This window comes from Anguilla rostrata, unplaced genomic scaffold (genome assembly GCF_018555375.3).
Source record: "Anguilla rostrata isolate EN2019 unplaced genomic scaffold, ASM1855537v3 scaf0943, whole genome shotgun sequence".
NCBI lineage: Eukaryota > Metazoa > Chordata > Actinopteri > Anguilliformes > Anguillidae > Anguilla > Anguilla rostrata.
Genome location: NW_026986309.1, coordinates 62,145 through 85,012, shown reverse-complemented (window position 1 = coordinate 85,012; position 22,868 = coordinate 62,145). Strand labels below are relative to the sequence as shown.

The following is a 22,868-nucleotide window of genomic DNA, read 5'->3' as shown; positions in this document are numbered from 1 at the left end:
CTGGTATAGGGGAAAACACATCAGCAAAACGCTTTTGCAACAAGGCAAGGTCTGCTCTCTGATTCGGTCATCTGAAAGGGTTGAGATCTGATTGGATGAATTTGGTACCTCCGGCCTCAGCTCATCTCTCTCCTTATCCACCGTAACCAGAGAGACAGCCACCACCTCCTTCCACGCTTTCAGGAGATTGAGGTGATAAATCTGTTTTGCCCCCTCTCTTTCAGTATGCTCTACCTCATAGTCAACCTCCCCCACTCGCCGTGTGACCGCAAAGGGCCCTTGCCACTTGGCAAGTAATTTAGAACTAGAGGTAGGGAGTAACACAAGAACTTTATCTCCCGGTGAAAATTGCCGTAGTTTAGCTCCTCTGTCGTAGTGCTGTTGCTGACGTGCCTGCGCCTCGAGCAAATTCTCCCGTGACAACTTACCCAGTGTATGGAGTTTTGCTCGCAGGTCCAGCACATATTGTAATTCATTTTTACTAGGACTCGGACCCTCCAATAGAAACGGGCCATTATCCGGTTCAGTGTTTTCTCATACCCTAAATGACCAGCCATGGGGTTAAAATGAGCTGTCTGAAAAACCATTTCCCAAGAGCTTTTAGGCACCAGCAATTGGGTGATTTCCTCATTAGTCTGAGTGTCACGACACACTCTGTATAACCTATCCCGAATTATTACAAAATACGGGTGAGTGAGTGTTGCATCAGGGCGCACCTGTTGACCATCAATGGACATCACGCTGTCAAAGGCAAAGCGTAGGGTGTCATCACGAGACTGCTCGAGTGGGAAATCCTTTATGGGGCGAAACACCGGTACCTGCGGAGTCTCCCCCGGAGGCTCCACTGGTGCCGGCTCCCCATCTGCCGCGTCGGACGACCCCGCGTCACCACTGACAGCAGCACACACATCACACAGCCCTACCCGTCGTGAACGCACCCCCCTACCTTACCAGCTGCCTGGCGGAACCCTGGCTAATCAGTGCCTAAAATCAGAGGGTGCGAGAGGAGGGAGCTAACCGCAGCCTTTATTTTATGCTTTTTCCCTTGACACCGAATTTCCACTGAGACGATAGGGTACTCGTGTACCCATGCACACACCTTATAGATACCCTTGATGCTTCTAACAATGCCTCGGGTCGAACCAGGCTTTGTCGAATCATGGTCTGCATAGCCTCTGAGTCCAACAGCGCCTGGTGTTCACTCCCTTGAATCCTTACCGGAATACAGTACGCTCAGTCTGGGTCGGGAGCGGAGGTGGGCGGGCCGACAACACGAACCACCTGCCCCACCTCCATGAGCGGGCACTCGCGGCGCAGGTGACCCGGTTGTCCGCACCGCCAACACCCCGGTCCGGGCATCTGAGGAGCTCTCTCTCTGTGGGTTGCACTCCGCCGCCACTGTTTGTTGCGGGAAAATGAGGGGGTTTGGGCACGGGGAAGGGAGGAAGAAAGGGGGGAAGGAAGGGAACGAGGAAGGGCTCTCCTGCGCGGAGCCGGGTCTGCCCGTCCTTGCTGCTGCTGCTGTGACTGGCCGTGGGGGTAGAGCGCCAGGTGGTCCTCCGCCAGGGTGACGGCGGCTGCCAACCCGGTCGGCCGATGGCACCTCACCTAATTCTCCGTCTCCCCTGGGAGGCCAACGATAATATGTTCGAGGGCCACCAGCTCCACCACCCCGTCGGCTGACCGGAGTTCCGGTCGCAGCCACCGACGCGCCATGTCCAGCAGTCTCTCGGCGTATGCAAACGGTCGGTCCTCTCCTGCCAGGGCCGTCTTCCTGAACCGTCGCCGGTGTTCTTCCGGGCTGTATCCCAGGCGGTCCAGGACCGCCTTCTTCAGGTTGACGTAGACCGCCCACGCTGTGGGGGGTAAGCTGTGTGGAGCTTGTTGTGCTTCCCCAGTTAAGAGGGGCAGGAGGCGGACGACCCACTCCTCCTCCGGCCATTTACTTGCCCTCGCGGCCGCCTCAAACCCCTCGAGGAATGCCTCCACATCGTCCTCCGGGGTCATTTTGGGTAGATGGAGAGCTACGGGGGGTCTGGTCTGTCGCTCTCGGGAGGTGGTTTCTCCCGCAGCCGCCAGCTGCAGTAGAGCCTGAGTCTGGAGGGAGGTCGTCTTTTACAGACAATTCTCATAAAACACGGTTCCGTAGCCGTCTTGTCATCGGCCCTCCTCGCTCCGGCTTCTGGTCTTCCTTTTAAAAACCCCAGGCTCACTGTTGAAAGCAATCAGAGGCAATCAGCGCAATTAAACAATGAAGAATTATCGGCGCTGATTGCCTTCAGCTGACAGTTGTGACGAAGGATCCGAGAGCCGCTCCTCTCACACTCTCTCTCTGCAGCCAACGCTCAAACCACGCCCACCCCACCACACCGTAGTTCAGTGGTACTCACTAATTTTCTCTTATGAGTAAGACCATTACTCAAAGAGCCACAGAGATTGCAGATATAACTCAGGTGTTTTTTTTATCATCACTCTCAAGATATTTACCATCTTTGTGTATGTTTAAAAATAATACCGTACCATGCTTTCCATCCTTACATCTCTTTGTATTCTCAATTCATAATTACATTGCATTATTAAAAGGTATAATACTTGTGTGTGAGTGTGTAAGGCTGGGAGTGGAACTCATTTTATGTATGTATTTACATATGCAATTATACATAAGCATTATCAACATGAAATTAAAAAAAGTTCACAAAAATGTATATATTGGCCTACTAATAGAGATACTTTTTTTCTGTTATTTTTGTATCAATATGTTGAGGCTCTCATGTGTTTTAGCTGTCCCTTGACTTTCTCCATGCAAAACTTGTAGTTAGTGGTTGCAATCCTAGTCAAACAATCAAGATGCACATCTGTCAGCCTACTACTGTCTTTTCTTTTGACAATGCTCATTATAGAACATGTTGCCTCACATGAGTAAGTGCTCACAATAAAGCTCATTACCTTCTGCACACAAAGCTAATCTGAGGCTGGGACCATGCTCCAGAAATGAGCAATGCCTGATCTGAGCTCAGTTTTCCGGACATCTTTGACCTGCAGCTCAAGAATCTCACTCTGTATTACAGCAAGGTCTGGACAAAGGTTTTTCAGAGCAGGTGTAAGGCTTAACAATGGCACATTAAAAGGGTTCTCAGACATAACAGGTCCTCCCGAAATTTGTCCTTTTGAATAAAGCGAACCCACACACACAATTGCGCCATGTCGCTTATATCCGTGCTCTCATCGAGTGCAATGCTGTAACATGGTGTCGCTGCAAGATCTGCAATTTGCTGTTCCTGGATATCTTTCCCAATAAACTTGATCCTCCTCATTAATGTCGAATCTGAAAGCTGCAGATTGCATTATTATTATTATTATTATTATTATTATTATTATTATTAATAATTATTCATTATCCTAGGATTGTGATCGTGTTTCCCCCTGAATCCTTGGGTCATGAGTATTTCAATACACCCATTGGCTTTAATTTCCATATGGGATTTTCCGCCATTTTAAATTTTTCGAAAAACCTACTTCTGCGTTGATCTGATCACCACCAAATTCGAGACATATCATCTACAGATGGTACTGACCAAAAGTTAGTCACAGAATTTTGAAATGATATGGCCACTATGAGCCAATGAATATGTTGGAGGGTGTGGCTTTTAGCATAAAGGTGTATAAATTCTGAACGGTTTGACCAAACAACACGAAACTTCGTAGGCATATCAGTACCCATAAGTGGAGGCTAACCTTCCATTTTTGGCCCAATCAAACAAAAATGGTGGTGCTAGAGAGCTAATTTCCTGTTTAGGCATAACCACTATGCCGATTTTTTCAAAAACTCAGCACATTGGTATAGGGTACAACTCCAAATGGACAAGGGAGCAAATATGAAGCCGATTGGCCATAAGGTGGCGCTATCATGAGCTAAATGGTGTTTTTTTTTGATAACTTTGAACAAGCATATCTCCAGCCCCATTTGAGCTACATTCATGAAATTGTGGACATATATGCAACTCGTCAAGCGTAACAACTTTCCCATAAGGACCCATAAGCTCCGCCCATTAGATGTTCCGCAAATTAGACTTTTTTGACAAATGCTTCAAATGCTTTCTGCCATGGAAGTCTAGACTTTTTAATGTCATTGTACATTAACAACAGCAGATGGCGCCATTTATCTATAAAATGGATGCTGTTCACAAGGAGATGGTTCAATGGTATTAGAAATCCCAGTAGACTATTTTTTTTTAAATATTCATTTAATTTAAATAACTTATTCATTTGAAAACGTGATTGCATTTTATTTACTTTTAAATGTAACAATTTCATGTAAAATGTAGAAAATATATCAGCATACCCTGTTTTATTCATTTTTATGCCAAGCTAAAATCCAGTGGCCTCGGTCGATTTCTCGGCAACAGAGACTGCTCTCGCCATCATTTTTTGCTGCTCAGTCAGAATCTGTCAAAAGTTTACTTTTATTAGTCCTCAGGTTGCTACTTGGCGGGTACAACATGTTGTACTTGGCGTGAAAAGCACTAATGTGTGACGTTCAAGGTTATACCGTTTACAATTGGCACTAGTCTTCTGGCAAATTAGGCAGAATTGAGTGGATTCGTATTGCACAAAGAAAAACTCATCAGTCCACGCATCCTGAAATTTTTGGTGTTCATCCTGAAATGACCGCACCTTTTTCTTTGCTGGTGCAGCATCGGTGTCTTGGGCTTCTAGGCCAAACTGATCTGTATTTTCCGCCGTTCTTTCCTCATGTCGCTCTTTCTCCTCAGGTCTGTTTCTAACTCAGTCACCGTCAGCTAATGAAGAATCGCTTTTCTCGTCCTGCTTTTTTCTAGTCATAAATCTGTCCATTTTAAGTGGCCAGAGGCCGAGACAATATTTGATATAACCTTATATCAAACGGCATTATGGAATATCAAATTTAGGCTTACGTGCTAAACTTGCAAAACCATTCGCAAATGCAAAGCTACACACATAGGCTATATGTCTACCCATGATCCCTCGCTGTTACGTGGCCTACGTTCTTTGACGTATCTTCAGTATGCTGTCATCTGCTGGATAATTCATTTCAATGTGCTAAAACAGGACATACACGGAACATATAGAAGTAAGTATAGTTGGATTCTTATTGTTATCAGTGGATCTATATGAGCCGCAGAACAAAGTCTCACGAGCCGCGTAATGAGTAACAATGTGCTACAGGAATAAGGTAGAAGGGTACAAGTGATAAGTGATTCTAGATTGGGAGTGCCCTGCAGAGAGTGCCCTGGGAGTGGTGGCATTGTAGCACAGTGGGTAAGGAACTAGGCTTGTAATCGAAAGGTTGCAGGTTCGATTCCTGGGTAGGACACTGCAAGGTACTTAACCTGAATTGCTTCAGTACATATCCAGCTGTATAAATGGATACAATGTAAAATGCTATGTGTAAGTCGATGTGGATAAGAGCGTCTGCTAAATGCCTGTAATGTGATGTAATGAGTAGTGATAGTTAGTCCAGGTACAGACTGAAGAGATGCGTTTTCAGACTACGGCAGAAGATGGGCAATGACTGAGTGGTTCGTAGAGGAACAGGGAATTCATTGGAGAAGATCTGTGGTAGGGAGAACCATTCACCCCAAGGGAGTGCAAGTCACCCTGCTGCCGCAGAGTGGAGTGGTCAAGCTTCCGTGTAGGATTGAATCGTGTCCTATAGGTAGACGGGAGCTGTTCTTTTGGCTGCAGTGCAGGCAAGGGTCAGGACTTTGAACCTGATCCTGGCGGCGATCGGTAGCCAGTGGAGTGACCTCAGCAGGGGAGTGATGTGAGAGAACATAGGAAGGTTGAAGATAAACAGCATTCTGAATCATCTATAGTGGCTGTATGGCATAAGCTGCTGGGCTTGCAAGGAGGGAGTTGCAGTAATCAAGACGTGAGGTCACCATAGCCTGGACAAGTAGCTGGGTGGAGTGTATAGCCAGGTGTGGTCAAATCATCCTGATGTTATACAGGAGAAATCTGCAGGACTAGGATGTTGCCTTGACGTGCTCATTGAGGTCCTGCTGGTCATCCAGGACCACCCCCAGGCTCTTTGCGGAGTGAGAGGCAGTCACTGTGGTGCCGCCAGCAGTGATTAAAGTTCCTGCAGTAGGGAGGTCTTGTGATGGATGAGCTTCAGGTGATGGCTGGCCAAGCAAGTTGAGATGTCAGCCAGGTTGGAAGATATTCTCTCATTAACCGTAATGGAAGAGGGAGGGAAAGAGAAGAGTTGTGTATCATCAGCATAGCAGTGATAAGAGAAGCCATGTAAATGAATGACCAAACCAAGAGATTTGGTGTAAATGGAGAACAGCAGAGGCCCCAGTTCAGATCCCTGTGGGCCTCCTGTGAAAAGGGGATGAGGTGCAGAGACAGACCCCATCCAGGTGATCTGGTAGGACCTATCTGAAAGATAGGAAGCAAACCAAGACAGGACAGTTCCAGAAATGGCTATCTCAGCCAAGGTGGAGATGAGTAGTTTGTGGTCAACCGTGTCGAATGCTTCAGACAGCTGTAGTAGGATCAGGCAGTGGCAAGTGCCTCCGTCACAGTCTGGAGGGCAGTATCTGTTGAGTGCTCGGATCAAAAGCCAGACTGGTAAAGGTCAAACAGGTTAACCAGCATTTATTACAGTAAAGAGGACAAAGTTATTACATGAAGGACAAAGTTATTAGATTAACTATTTTTATTATATTAAGTGTTGTTACACTTCTTCATGTGACTCTTGTTTGTTTGCTTTTTACCTTAAATAAGATATAGCCCTGCATTCAAATGTGAAATCAATCCATTTCTGTCAGGACCACTGTCATCAAAGTAGATCTTTATTGACAATAAAGGCAATACACTTGTTTGGCGGTATGGCTCTGTTCTGGAGCTCTCCCTCCAACCACGCGGCCTGCGTGGATAAGGCCGGGAGGCCAGCAGCCAAACCCCCCTAGAGGGGTACACACAGAACAGATCCAGCAGCAAAGCAAGTTCCTAACACATAGGGATGGAGCAATGCAATTTCTTAACACATAGGAATGGAGAAATGCAAATTCATGACATAGGGATGGAGCTGGGGTGGTGGAGGGGATTTACAAAGCAACGTGCAGCAGCTTTCATGCAGGAGGAGCAGCCGAATGAGTAGAGAGAGGCTGTTTAAGTAGACCGCCCTGTTAAGTGAATGTACTGTGATAGGCGAACATCACTCAGCTGAGCCATCAGCTGGTTTAGCCGGAGCGCTTGATTCTCGTGGCCTGCCAGAACTATGTGATGCTCCATCTTTGCCAGAAAAATAAGCTAAAATTCCTTGTTTTGCATGAGGGTGCAGCCATCTTGGAACAAGCTAGTTGCTCTCATAGTGATCTGGTTGGGCTTGCCCCTGGGTCGACGGTACTGCTGCCCCCGGTGCCGGACGGTCAGGCGGAGAGTAACGTTTGTGCCTGAGGACATCAGGCTGATTCCCGATCACCTCTACCCTGCACTCTGAGCCTGAATGGCACAAGTGAATTTGTACATGTGCGTGTGTTTTTACATGTGTATATATATACTCCATAGCTTTTTATTGCACTTTTGCTGGCTGCTCTGAAATGGTCTACCTGTGGGACGAGGTAACGGGTCTGCAGTGATGATTTGTTCTTCAGACCACGAACTGACTGTCTCAGAAGAGACAAACCAGCAGACAAAGCTATTTACAAGGCCAGAGGCCCATTGTGGCTACAGAACATACAAAGATCCAGTTCCGTTTGATCTTAAGTTTAAATGTAATTTGTGGCATTTAATTGAAATCATTGATTGGAAAATCTTTATGTCTATGTTAGAAGAAGAAGTAAACTTCTGCTTTTTATAGGTATACAATAGCTGAACAGAATTACCTCTTATACTACCTATTATATTCCTGTTTGGTCCTGTTAGAAAGGGACTAAATTCATGAATAGTTTTGTAATAATTAATGAATATTTAGCCCTGCTTTCAACAACATAAGGTCACTTTAATGTAATAAGTACACTGTCAGCTTTTAGACAGACCAGTCCTTGTGTTAAATGAGCCTGCCTCCCTCATGTGATCTGGGCAAAAACAATAAACTAAAATAACAAAGACAAAATAAATGAAATTATACGAGCGCTTTTCAGCCTTTTCTCTGATCTGTACATGCTCTCTCACCATTGTGGGGGATCCCGGTCTCAGATGCCTACTGTGGAAAGAAGCATACTTTAAAATCCTGGATTGATTCGTAACATCATCCAGGTGTGTGTCTGCTTAACCAGTTGGCGTGGTCCTCTAATTGCCCTGAATTCCTCCCGCAAACCGAGCCCTGCCACATCCGGCCTGGGCCTTTCTGTGTGGAGAATGGCCTTTCTTTTGCATGTTCTCCCCCTGTCCACGTGGGTTTCCTCCGGGTACTACGGTTAACTCCCACAGTCCAAAGACATGCAGATATGCTAAGAGAAGACAGTAAAGTGCCCATAGGTATGAATGTGTGAGTGCATGGTGTTTGTGTCCTGCGATAGATTGGCAGCCTGTCCGGCCCAATGCACACTGGGATAGTGTGCATTACATTACATTACAAGCATTTAGCAGACGCTCTTATGCAGAGCGACTTACACAACATTTACACAGTATTTTTTTTTACATTGTATCCATTTATACAGCTGGATGTGTACTGAAGCAATGCAGGTTAAGTACCTTGCTCAAGGGTACAACAGCAGTGGCCTACCCAGGAATCGAACCTATGACCTTTCGGTCACAAAGCAAGTCCTTACCCACTGTGCTACACTGCCGCCAGGCTCCAGCACCCCTCGCGACCCTGTCCCGGATAAGTGGGTATAGATAATCGATGGTTGATGGAAGGATGTCGCTTGTCCGACAGTGCCTTCTGGAGTTTTACATGCAATATTGAAATGGAGTGATCTTTGTCTGCAACATGTTACGTGTGCATGTAAATACACTGCTGTCTGAGTTTTAATCACAATATAGACCGCTGCTGGGTCCCTACAGCCTGCTCACTGCTTATTCCAGTATTTTAATGTATAAACACAGCGTGCAGATGTTCCCCCTGTCATACAGTACTGCACTGCTGCCCTGCTCTCCCTGTGAGTATCAGGGCTCCCCCACTCCCTGCCCACTGATTCCTTAGCAGTGTGCAGCACCAGGGGGTCCTGAGATGGCCTCAGCACAGGGGCTCAGCTGATCCCTTAGCAGTGTGCTGCACCAGGGCGTTCTGAGACGGCCTCAGCACAGGGGCTCAGCTGATCCCCTTTAATGTTTCAGAGAACCGGGGTTACAACAAGAACCTGAAGTTAAACTAGTTGATTCGCTTATTTGGCCACCTTCTTGCCGACAGTAGGTTTTTTTTTTTGGTTGTTCGCTTTCCCAGGTGCAAAATATAACTGTCGTGAGATAGTTTGCCTTTATTGTTACGTGCTAACCTTAATTGTAGTTAATTATAATGTGATTCCGGTCAACTTTAGGTTGTAATTTGTCCTGAGATATTAACAAAATATGACCTAGTACACGGGTTCCTTCTGTTATTGTTATTATTTAGTAATTGCTATATAGTAAAAGTTAAGTTAGTTCATTATAACCTGATTGATTCCACACTTGGTCATTCTTAATTAAACGCGGAGTTAAAATGTGATTATTTTCAGTCCTGTCCAGTTTCTGCTGCTGGTTGTCCGGAGCCTTCTTGAGTGTTTTTAAGTTGTGGTCTTGGTATCTCCATCTCGGCAGTAACGTACTATAGGCTTAGGAAGAGATAAGGTGATATTTAGGGGCTAAAAATGTGGCCAAAGCTGTGTGAGGGCTGCAGGATGATCGCCCTTCTGGAAAGCGATTTCCAGGGTGAGTTTGCCTCCCACCATTGCCAACTGGTTGAGCACCTTGAGAGCAAGATTGTTGATCTTGAGGGCCAGCTTGCTGGACTCCACGGTTTGCAGTTGGCAGAGTTCCAGAAACTGAGTAGCTTGTTCTTTAAGGATTTAGTGTGCACACCACAGCTGGGAAGAGAGGAGAAGCCAGAGCAGGCAGGAAGTGACAGTGGGGCACAGGCGTAGAAAAGGGCGTGCACACCACACAGGGGCAGCATCTCCAGAGGTTGTGGTGTCCAACTGATTCTAGCCCTTCCAGGAACTGGATCTGGCTCTTGACCCTGAGAGTGAAGGACTGATGAGCCACTGGGCACCCTGGTGGCCACATCCTCCCAGAAAAGGGAGTTGGTGATAGAGGGGGACTCAATCATTAGAGGGGTAGACAGCATAGTCTAAAAAAAGGAAATCCTGGACGATGTGTTGCCTGCCTGGTGCCGAGGTAGGAGATCTACTGCAGCATGCGGACAAACTCCTTGAGTTCTATTAGTAGAACGAGGGGCCATAAATGGAAATTACTAAAAGGTAAATTCCGCACAGACATTGAGAAGCATTTTTTCACACAGAGTAGTCACTGTGTGGAATAGCCACGTAGTAGAGGTAGGAACTCTGGGGGTTTTCAAGACCAGACTTGATACATTGTTAGATGCTGTCTAGTCTGTAGGTAATCAGAGCACTAGGTAGAATTTAGTTTGGAAAATGGCAAGCATTGTTGGTTGAGCCCAGCCGGGTTCCCTACAGCTAGGGTCTGTGTTCCTGTCCCCTGCCCAGCCCAGACGGCAGGGGCCTCGGCCTGCTCCACCCCAAGTCTCGGAGGGGCCTTCACGGCCTGCTCCGCCCCAAGTCCCGGAGGGGGGGCCTTCACGGCCTGCCCCGCCCCAAGTCCCGGAGGGGGGGCCTTCACGGCCTGCTCCGCCCCAAGTCCCGGAGGGGCCTCCGTCGCCGGCTCTGCCCGCCACTCGCAGGAGAAGCCTCCTGCTTCACCCCGCGCCCAGGAGAAGCCTCCTGCTTCGCCCTGCGCCCCGGAGAGTGCTCCTGCCCTGGCCAGTGCTCCTGCGCCCCTTGGTGTTCCTGCGCCCCTTGGTGTTCCCGCGCCCCTTGGTGTCCCTGCGCCCCCTGTAGTTCCCTCGTCCCTCGGTGTCCCTGCGCCCCCTGTAGTTCCCTCGTCCCTTGGTGTTCTCGCTCCCCCTAATGTCCGTCCTCCCCCCGGTGTCCGTCCTTCCCCCAGTGTAGTCGCGCCCCCCGGTGTCCATCTTCCTCCAGGTGGCTGTCCTTCCCCCAGTGTCGTCGCTCCCCCTAGTGGCCGTCCTTCCCCTGGTGTCGTCGCTCCCCCTAATGTTCGTCCTCCCCCCGGTGTCGTCGCTCCCCCTAGTGTTCATCCTCCCCCCAGTGTCCGTCCTCCCCCTAGTGTGGTCGCTCCCCCTAGAGTCCGCACTCCACCTAATGTATTCACGCCATGTCTGAATATTTGTCACTCTGTGTGTCAGTTGTTGAGATTACCCCTCTCCTTCTCTGTCTGTCCCTTAGTGTGTCTGTCGGTGTCGCAGTGTGCCTCCCCGCCTGCTTGTCCCTTTGTCTGTCTGTGTAGATTTCCTGGTGTTCCTGTGTCTGTCAGTCTGTTTGTCAGTCTTGGTCCACCCCTGTGTAGTGTCCTTGCTCCGCTCCATGTAGTGTTGAGTCCACTCAGTGTCTGTCTTGTGCCCAGTCCTGTGTTGTGTATCTGTTTATGTAGGGTCATGGTGTTGTCTGTTCCGGTCTTTACCCAGTCCAGTGTTCTATCGTCTCGTCTCGCCATGTACCAGTCCGGTGTTGTCGCGTTGTTCCTGTCCAGTGTTTCTGTCTAGTCATACCCCAGTCCCTGTCCGGTGTGTCTGCCTCGCCCCAGTCCCTGTCCGGTGTTCAGGTGCATCAGGAAAGGTAGTTGTATTAGATCTAATACAGTTACGAATTTGTAGAAATCGAAAAAAAGGCAGAGGCAGATTGAATTTACTGCATAGTAATTCAAAAGAAGGAAAAGTGCCATATATATTTATATATTATATATTGCAAACAATTTTATTTTAAAAATAAAATAAAATAAATGATAGCAGCACAAATGTTTTATCAAAGAAACTGGTGATTTGAACAAGAACGTTTATCGGATAACAATGAAGCACATCCTGATCTAGTTGGGAGAGAAACATAGACTAAGTGAAATCAAGGTGACCATAAAACGAATAATATATTAGTTGCTTGTTGTTTGTGATTATTTCTACCAGCCACCTAGCTAGCTAACCAGATCGAAATTTGATGACATTAGCTGGCTAATCCAATTCAGATAATGATAAAAACCAATAATCCTACTTCTATTTATAAAGTGCTCACCCTCCAAAAATTTGAAAACAAGCAGGAATGGATCCTATTTGATATTAAATTTAAATCACAAAATGAATAAGGGAGCCTAGCCCATCATAATAATTCAAATACAATATCTTACATGTTCATAATTTTAAATGTTTTTATTCAAACTGGACAATGATTTGAAACACAACATTAAACCCGGTCAACATTTAACAGACACATCTGTCTGTCATAAAATAGGTGACACGCCCACAAGCGGCCGATTGTGGGACGCGGGAGCGGTGCCAGGCGGCTTTGCCGGAATCAGTGTGGCTTCACCGTAACAGCCCCAGTGGCAAAACCTGAGAGGCTGACACCATCAGCTCCTGTAGTCTGAGGCATTTGTGATACTGCACTCTTGAGTCTGGTTTGAACTAAGAGAGGCATACCCTGAGAGATAAAATGCAGTCTGCTGTTAGACAAGCTCACATGGATACAGAATATAAATCAAGTCCCAAGAACATTACACTCCAGGATGGGGAGAGATTTCTCTTGGGGAGGTTTCCTCTGAAACCAAGAGACAACACATGCGGCAGAACTCGCTGAGTGTCCTACACAACTCTGGGTTTTGAATTGGCAATGATCAGCCAATAGTTTGGAGCCAGACCCGCCTCTACACAATGACAGAACACCCGTGGACTCAGGGAAAGGCCGAAGTGTAGAACTGTGTATTTGTAGCAAACACCGCGATTGGCGAAGCGGAGGAATTTTGTGTGAGGGGGATAAATGCCTACGTGGAAGAAGGCATCTTTCAGATTTACTGATGTGAAATAGTGATGTTAAGTTCATCAATTAACTGTTCATTCTTAACCAGAACGTGTATTGATGAATTTCTATAGATTAAACAGTTAATTTTCAATGAACCATTTCAATGTATAACCTAATGTTGGTGATTAGATTTCAAATTAGAGACGTTTCTATAATGTTAAATTAGAGAGTCATGGTTCTCTTGACTGGCAGCATTAGTGAAACGTTATTGGTCCATTCCTGGAACATCAGTGCCATCTGAGCACATCTTCTCAGCTGCTGGTCTCGCCTTCAGCAGACTGCACACCAGACTGACCCCAAAGCACACAGACATGCTCATATTCCTTAACAAAAATGCTTAAGTATTAAGCTGAGCATATTTTAAGTCATTCTTTTTATAGGCCATGGAGTAGATTTTAATCTAATCAGTTAATCATTATTAATGATTGATTAAAAGAATTGCACAAAATGTTCCAGTCGTTCTGACATATTGAACGTGAAAGAGTGCTGTATGTTAACATTTTGAAATTATATTGCCTCAGATGTTTGTTTAACATTGAGATCCAAAATAGGAAGTTGAGAACCGTCCTTCTTTGTGAGCTGGAAATAATGAAAATCAAAACTATGTTGGGTTTGATCTCTGGGAACCACACGTATTTCCCCCTTTTTGTAAGAGGGAAGGAATTTATTCCTCTTTAACATGGGAGTGCTATCTTGTGTTTGAGAGTAAATGACTCTGTTGAAATGGGGGGTTTCACTCTGAACTGGAGTCTGTAGCCCTTGGCTATAGTAGCCCTGCAGGGTCCTATATGCTTTTCCTGGAGGGCAGTAGCCTCCTTTAGCATTGGACGCACTACTGTCTGTCAGAGCCACACTTGGTGCAGCTGGATGCTTCTATGGAGGTCTGGACTGGATGTCATTCCCTAGAGTTGGCTTTCAAACACAAGATGATGAAAGAGAAGTTTATTTATGGCACCAATGCAGTGATTTGTTCGAGCAGAGATGCACACTTCAGTCAGTGTATAAGTAAGCCACATACTTTGGATGCGCTGTAAGAGAAAGAGCACTTTATGACACAGTTTGAGAGTTGCCAATAACCATGAATAGAAAGCTTTAACAGTGTTAAGAGGCAATCATTTTATTTACAAGACATGGCAAGATGGACTGGACACTATGCTGTAAGACAGGAAAGGACATGTACCTGAAGAGATTGTAAGATAATCAAATGGAACACAAAGAAATTGTGATGCATACCAAAAATGCTTTTTATGAAAGGACTTTGGATAATGAAGTAAATTGTTTGAGCTTCCCTTAAATGCTATCCAGAGAACATCTCCTGCAATCCACACTATTTTACATTTTACAAAATGAAGTCTGATCTGACCAAAACTCTAGCACCTTCCGCCATCCCCACCAGACCACGCCCCCGCCCTACAGGGTTTGGGGGCATTGCATGGTAATTTTCCTGACAGTAAGTAAGGGGCATTGTACTACTGGTGTGCCCTAATGATTGAATCTATCATTCCTGTATGTGTTGCATACTCCTCCTGCAAGGGTTGACAGTAATGGTCCTTTTAAGGACTGTTTTATACTTCTGTGTAGTCTGTATAGTTTGCATGATTTGCATTGTGTGTGACATTTGCAAACGGGCAGAGCATTTATATGGCATGTTGTACAGGTACAGGTGATTTTCCACCCACTTACAGATACCTTCAATTCCATATCTTTCCTCTCCTTTAATAAACTTTTATCACATCCATACTGTATGTTACGGGAACGAGGCACAGACGAGGCAGACAGTGCTGGCAAAATGCCTGTAGAGGAATTTATTGTTCATAACAAGAGAAATCACCGCGCTCACCTGTTTTAATTTGTTTGATATGTAGAAACTGAAGAAATGTCATCAATTGAAAAGAAATTGGTTCGCACTCAAAAAAATGGCTACAAAGCTTCAAAAAAATGTTAATTATTTATTTTTTAATAGTTTTCTTTAATGCAGATTCATGCACAAACATTTTGGCGTGTTGCCTTCTTCAGTGTGCAGGTACAATGATTAAGACATTCCACCTTCTTATGAACAGGTAACAGCTGCCTTTCATTAGGGCTGCTGGCCAATTATTATGAGACAATTATTTATTAAAGCTGCTAGACAATCATAGTCTCCGGCGCTGTCCAGGTCTGAGTGTGGAGTGGAGGTGCTGAAACACAACCCTGTCCCTCCGGCACTGTCCATGGGGCAGCAGGCTGGGCCGGTGAGACACATGTGAAGTGGAGCTGAGTGGCGGCTGATGGCAGGGAGGGGCCGGGCTCCAGAGGCCCTCACCACAGTACCTATATGAGCATGTGCATTACTTCCTGTTACAGTGAATCTGCCTTTAGCTGTGTTAGCTTGCAGTGCTGTGGGAAGTTTGTCACAGAAAACTAAAAGGAAATGATCAAATTCACTGTCCACATGTGAAAAATCTGTGTTGTCTTTACTTTTGGTGGTGGCCAAACATCCTACAGCACTGAAAACTAACTCACTGTCCACTCTGAAAGGTGGCAGCTGCACGTCTAGTATGGGATGGGAGGCTTAAGCCCAGAGAAAAGATCATAGAAAAGGTAGATGAGCCCATTGCCCCAATTCAGAGAGCTTACAGTATAGGAAAAGGGCCCATTTGGGTCAGAATTACATCTATAGAACTGTCAGAGTTCCGTCTAGCAGGATGTTTAATTTTCAGGATTGTGGTGTTTCTGAAAGGATTGTGAATAAAATGGTATTTTATTCTGCTGGTAAAGCCGGGCATTAACTCACCGGCACGGTATGTGTGTACATCTTGGTGGGAGAGTGTCCATCTGAACAACATGTGAGCTGCTGTTTAGATGCAGTGTTACATGGTTTAGTTTTGTCACTTTTCTGTGGTTCCAGTCCCAAGTCATAGCCTGGATATTATACCTTTGTAAGCAGTCATGCTGTGTGGAATAGTCTGATTCAGAGATCAATATTCTGGCTCTAGCTCCTATCATCTAAAGAATAACATCATTTACAGGAGTATTCTAATAATCTTAAAATGCCCCCACTTATTATTTTTTTGTGCAGTTTATATTACTCCACAAGGGCTACCAAACATGTTGATAAGGGGTTTTGAAAGAAAAAAATGACCTAATACATCAGGCTTTTATTTTCATTATTATTATTATCATTGATACAACAATAATTAAATGTAATGCAATAATTAACCTATTATATTCGCAAAAGCGTGCGAGAATAAAATGATTGGATGGATTATAGCGTAAAGACATGGAGAACATAGGTGCAATGTGTGGAAGTTTCAAAAGACACCACATTTTTGAAAATCTAGTGTCTACCAGCAATAAAAGTTAGTGGCAGTAATCAGTTGTGCTGTTCTGATACAGCCACTAGATGGCGATGCAGTGTAATTCCAGTTGATGCCGTAGTTGCGTTGCTGGGAGGTCGTGCCAGATGAACTGAAGTGTAGCACAGCTCGTACACGACTCCGGCACAGCTTCAGCTGTTAGCAGGTAGCCTAAAATATTGCAGGTCTGACCAATAATATCATGACTGGTTAGATAAAACCTTCATGTTATTTTATATACTGGTGTATTGTCTGTGACAGTTAGCTGCTTAGTTCCTCTCTGGCTCCGCTAGCTAGGTTGGGTCATGAAGTAACGTTAAGGTAAGGTTGGGCTGGCTAGCTAGCTAACTCGTGCCTTTGACTGTGTGAGTCAAAGCGAAAGCTGAACTTAGAACAAGGGCAACAAATGTCAACTTGAGGGTCATGTTGTTTAATGTAAATGGAAAACAAATGATATTTGCAAAGTGTTAATAGTTATTATCAAATAATTGTGTTATGTAACTGTAGTTCTGTATTTTCAAAGAATGAACTAGCTGAGGTAACAATAAACAGCTCAGAGCGAGCTGGCATCGCCATGGTAACCAACCGACCCTCCTAACGGCCACATTTTAAACAGCGTCGTCATGACTACCCTCAGGTTACTTTGGCGAGAGGTAAATAAGGAAGAGCGCAATTTTGTATTGAATGCGGTTTTATTTCGCCTTGCTGAATATTTTAAAATTAATGTCAAAAACGCGGACAGACTGTATAATTTGTTAAACTTAAATTGTTTGATAACTTGATGGTTACAAGATTAGGAAGAAAATATTATCATGATGACAGTAATGTATTTAGCTAATGGGTTATACGAGTAGAATACATTAACAGTTATATTTATCTATTCATAGTGATGAATCTTCTGCGTCTTTGAAATGTATAGATGTTTATGAACTGAAGAACATGTCAGGTGAGGTAAAGTGTACCACAAAGATGCAGTTTTTTGTGTTTGCAGATGAAATTAATATGTTTGCAAATCATCACGTGGAAAGGGTTATTAGAACCCAGTAATTGCCTTAGACTATTGTGGATTAGTCAGAATTCTTTATGAACTTAATTTACACACCCCCCTCCCTGTTTTTGTGTGTACATCTCAGGAATGCATAGGTACATATGTATCAACTGTCAAGGTGAACAATGTCACAAAGAATTTATGCGTGTGTGTGTGCGTGTTTGTGTGTGTGTGGTCTCTCAACAGGCTGGGTTGGTGTAATCTCACAGAGGGCTGCTGTGATGTTCTAGCCTCAGTCCTGCGTTCTCCTCACTCAGAGCTGAGAGATCTGGAGCTCAGAGACAACAAGCTGCAGGATTCAGGAGTGAGAGCGCTCTCTACTGGACTGGAGGACCCACACTGTAAACTGCATAGAATGGGGTGAGTACAAACACAAACCCCTTCAATAAATTAGGGCTACAATGTGAATAAATACAACACTGATGTCAATGTTTCTAATGTCAAAAAACAGACACTCCACAGAACTGAAACAGCATGTTCCTGTTCTTCCTCTTGGTAGAATTTGACTACACAGATGAATGAAGAAAATGAATTAGTCCTGTTTACTGAACTGTAGTGTGGTGTAAACTCAGATGTGTTTGATAATGACTCATTCCACATTCATGTTATTTTAGTTTAACACACACAGCCCTGTTTATATTATGTTACATTACATTTATTTGCCAGACGCTTTTATCCAAAGTGACGTACAATAAGTGCATACAAAAGTTAATTGGAACAACTACAAAACACAGGTCTGATAAGGTACAGTACTTTGCACAGTTATTCATAGCCATGAACACATTAAGTCCAGTTCACACAGTGAACATTACTCTGACCTAACCTATGCTAAGTCAAACTAGGAGGCATTACAAGCAACGTCTAGACAATGATAAAAGGCACAATAAATGCTGGATGGAGGTACATGTAACATGAGTGGCACAGGAGGTACATGTGTAGAAATAGAGGGATTTAAATGATAGAAATGATCTACAGAGTGGTGATAGTTAGTCCAGGTATAGTCTGAAGCGATGCATCTTCAGACCACGGCGGAAGATGGGTAGTGAGGGAGAGGTTCGTGGAGGAACAGGGAGTTCATTCCACGACTGGACAGCTAGGGTGGAGAAGCTCCATGGTAGAGACAAGATTGAAACCTTTACCCGGATGGCAGGGGGTGCAAGGCAGTGCTCAAGTGGGCGTATAGGATTTAATCATGTGCTGTAAGGAGACGGGGGGCCGTCCTGTTGGCTGCAGTGTAGGTGAGGGTCAGGACTTTGAACCTGCCGTGACTGGTAGCCAGTGGAGTGACCTCAGCAGGGAAGAACTTGGGAAGGTTGAAGACAATTAATGTGTGTAAGGTGTGTAACACACTGCTATGTGTTTGACACACACCGCCCTGTTAGTTTATATTAATGTGTGTAAGGTGTGTAACACACTGCTATGTGTTTGACACACACAGTCCTATTAGTTTATATTAATGTGTGTAAGGTGTGTAACACACTGCTACGTGTTTGACACACAGCCCTGTTAGTTTATATTAATGTGTGTAAGGTATGTAACACACTGCTATGTGTCTAACACACGCAGCTCTATTAGTTTATATTAATGTGTGTAAGGTGTGTAACACACTGCTATGTGTTTGACACACACAGTCCTATTAGTTTATATTAATGTGTGTAAGGTGTGTAACACACTGCTACGTGTTTGACACACAGCCCTGTTAGTTTGTATTAATGTGTGTAAGGTATGTAACACACTGCTATGTGTCTAACACACGCAGCTCTATTAGTTTATATTAATGTGTGTAAGGTGTGTAACACACTGCTATGTGTTTGACACACACAGCCCTATTAGTTTTTATTAATGTGTGTAAGGTGTGTAACACACTGCTATGTGTTTGACACACACAGCCCTGTTAGTTTTTATTAATGTGTGTAAGGTGTGTAACACACTGCTATGTGTTTGACACACACAGCCCTTTTAGTTTATATTAATGTCTGTAAGGTGTGTGTGTCCTTCTCTCTGCAGGCTGTCAGGCTGTAGAGTCACACAGAGAGGCTGTCATTCTCTGGCTTCAGCTCTGTGTTCAAACCCCTCACACCTGAGAGAGCTGGACCTGAGATACAATCACCCAGGAGACTCAGGAGTGAGAGGGCTGTCTGCTGCTAATCTAGACACACTCACACTGCTGTAAGTACAGAGAGTTTCCACACTGCATCTCACACACACACACACACACACACACACACCTAAGAAAGCTGGACCTGAGATACAGTCACCCAGGAGACTCAGGAGTGAGAACGCTGTCTGCTGCTAAACTGGACACACTCACACTGCTGTAAGTACAGAGAGTTTCCACACTGCACCTCTCACACACACACACACACACACTCACACTGATTTAAGTAGAGTTTCCACACTGCGCCTCACACACACACACACACACACAAAAGGAGCTGGCGGGGAGGGGGGCATGGAGGGCACAGTTCAAACCAGCGTTACTCAAGAGGGTTGGGGAGCTCCTGTGGATGGTGCTGCAGGGGATCACTGCAGTAAATAAGATGTGGTTGTTGTAGTTCGGGGTTTGATCAGGGACACAGTGATGGTGGAGTTTCAGTATTACAAAGCAATGGAGGACCTGAGTGTGTTTCAGTGTGTGTGTGTTATAAGGGTGTTTTATGTTCAGTGGAGGGAGGGGAGCTATTTTTGCACATGGAATAGGGTGAGGGAATGGAATAAATTTCCTTTGTGACAGATTTGTGTATTTTTCATATGATCTTGATTTTGTGTTTTATTGTGTCTTTGTTTTTATTTATGTGATGTCATTGGTGTGTTGAGAGTGGAAATAAAGGATAGTTAAAATTCTAAATTCTGTTCTGCTGTTCTTACAGTGTGGACCATGGAGGAGAGAACAGGACCAAACCAGGACCCAGGAAGTGTGAGTGTGTATCGACACTGAACACTTTCCATAGATACACACTCTGCTGTGTACACATATACACAAAGACACACACAGAGGTACTATGACAGCTCTCTCTCTCACACACATAATGAGGTGAATATTAATGTCATTAATGTCTCTGGTGTGCAGACAGCTGTCAGCTCACACTGGATCCAAACACAGCGTGCAGAGAGCTGTCTCTGTCTGAGGGGAACAGGAGGGTGACACACACACCGGGGAGAGAGGAGCCATATCCTGATCATCCAGAGAGATTTGAGTCTCTGCTCCAAGTTGTGTCCAGAAAGAGTGTGTGTGAGCGCTGTTACTGGGAGGCTGAGTTCAGTCTGTCTGAGGGGGGAGTGGTTTATATAGCAGTGACTGATAAAGGAATCAGCAGGAAAGGAGAGGGTTCTGACTGTATGTTTGGATTCAATATAAACTCCTGGAGCCTTAGGTGCTCTAAACTCAGTGACTCTGATAAACTCAGATACTATGTCTGGCACAATGAGAACCGAACACACATACCTGCCCCCCCCTCCCCCTACCGCATGGCAGGAGTGTGTGATGCTGGTAGAGGAGTGTGTGTGCGCAGGGTAGGAGTGTGTGTGGACCGTCCGGCCGGCACTCTGTCCTTCTACAGCGTCTCTGACTCTGACACACTGACCCTCCTGCACAGATTCCACACACACTTCACTCAACACACACCCCTCTGTGCTGGATTTAGAGTGTGGGGTGACTGCTCAGTGTCCCTCTGCTAACTGGAGTAGAGACACATACACACACTCACACACACACAAACATGCACACACGCACATGCACGCACACATGCACACACACACACACACGTGCGCATACACACCCGCATGCATGCACGCACGCACACACACTCACGTACACACACACACACCACATTCACGTACCCACTCACACACACACACACACCACACACTCATATACACATACACACACACACACTCAATCACACACTTACATATATATATATATTCACACTCATATGCACCTAGACCCACACACACACGCACTCACACACCTACACACACTCAGTCACACACACATACACACGCCCTCTCTCTCTCACATATACTCCATCACACACACTCTCACACACACACCCTTGCTCTCTCAGTCATGCACACACGCTCACACACCCAGTCACTCACACACACCTCCACACAGACACACACAATCTCACGCACACGCATGCAAACATACACATGCTTATACCCGTATGCACACACACACACACTCTTTCTCTCACTCACACACTCACATACAGTATACAGACACACACATTTGCAAACGCATGCGCACACACACATACTCATGCACTCACGCACAAACACAAACATGCAACCCGGGCACACACACACACGCATACTCACGCACTCACACACATGTTCACATCAACAGTCACTCCCACAAACGTACGCATGCACACACACATTCACAAATGCACACACACAGAAACACACTCTCACCCAATCACACACGTCGACACACTTGCAGCCTTCCTTGACCAATGCCTTACCACTGCAATTTCAGCTGTGCCCAATATTAGCCTCAGTACAGCTTAAACCCTGTACATGAGAGTATGATATTTAGCAGGTTCAGGTTAAGCACTTGCTGTCTAAATATGATTTTATTTTTTTTTACATTTTAATACATTTATATTGCAAATGTTCAAGGTGTGTTTATGTACTTTTGATTATTAAAACATTAATATAACGTTGAGAGTAATAATGCCAAAAGATGGCAGAGTGAAATGTTTTTGAAGTAATTCTGTCTCCTGTATCTGCATCTTTTTAAAAAGAAGCCAGTGGCAAACTCCTCCACTTAAATGTGCATTTTACTAGTTTTTACAGTTGCTTTCATTCATTTTCACAAGAGTTCCAATGTGAAAATGTCTGTGGGCAAATGCAGCTGATAGGGAGAATGCAGAATGATTACTTAGTGCACTTATTTCATTTCATTACTGTAAACAATGATGAGTTGAGTTTCCTTATAAATTCTGTTAGGATTGTTTTTTATTTTTATTTTTATTTTTTACCTGTTGCTTTAATTTTCTGTATTTTCAGACAATAATGTGCAATGATTAAACCTGAATTATAAAAATATCAAATGTTCTGCTGTTGTTATTTATTATTGTGTGATGTATTGAACTCCTGTGACACAGTAGTATTTATTTCACTCTGTATGGGATTATGTTTGGGCTCAATATGAGTAGATCAGCATGGGGCTACAATCTGCAGTTGAAGCAATGACATCCATCTACAGTTGTGGAAATGAAATCCATTGTAAGAAACAAAAGTTGATTGGCTTGGACTCAATGTGCAAAACTCAATTTTCCAAACTGACTGGCAAAATTCTTACCCTAAAACACTAATTGCAGTACCTACCAACAAAGTGCACAACTCTAAATCACACTCAGTTTTCACAATACAGTCGTCTCGTATTAGTACAGTGTTCCAATGCTTATTGCTAGACATGCAGATTGTGAAATGAAGTCAAGATGTTTGCAGTCCTGTCTCGTCACT

General features: G+C 44.8%; 1 protein-coding gene across 1 annotated transcript in view; it reads left to right on the top strand.

The window, feature by feature from the left end:
* LOC135246831 (NACHT, LRR and PYD domains-containing protein 12-like) overlaps positions 1-21,786 on the top strand; it is a 122,948-nt gene extending 101,162 nt beyond the window's left edge. The window contains exons 15-18 of the mRNA XM_064320111.1: positions 17,580-17,753; positions 19,401-19,562; positions 20,264-20,310; positions 20,464-21,786. Of these exons, the coding sequence (XP_064176181.1) occupies positions 17,580-17,753; positions 19,401-19,562; positions 20,264-20,310; positions 20,464-21,071 (991 nt within the window). The 3' untranslated portion in view covers positions 21,072-21,786. The remainder of the gene's footprint in view (positions 1-17,579; positions 17,754-19,400; positions 19,563-20,263; positions 20,311-20,463) is intronic.
* Positions 21,787-22,868: the final 1,082 nt, after the last annotated feature.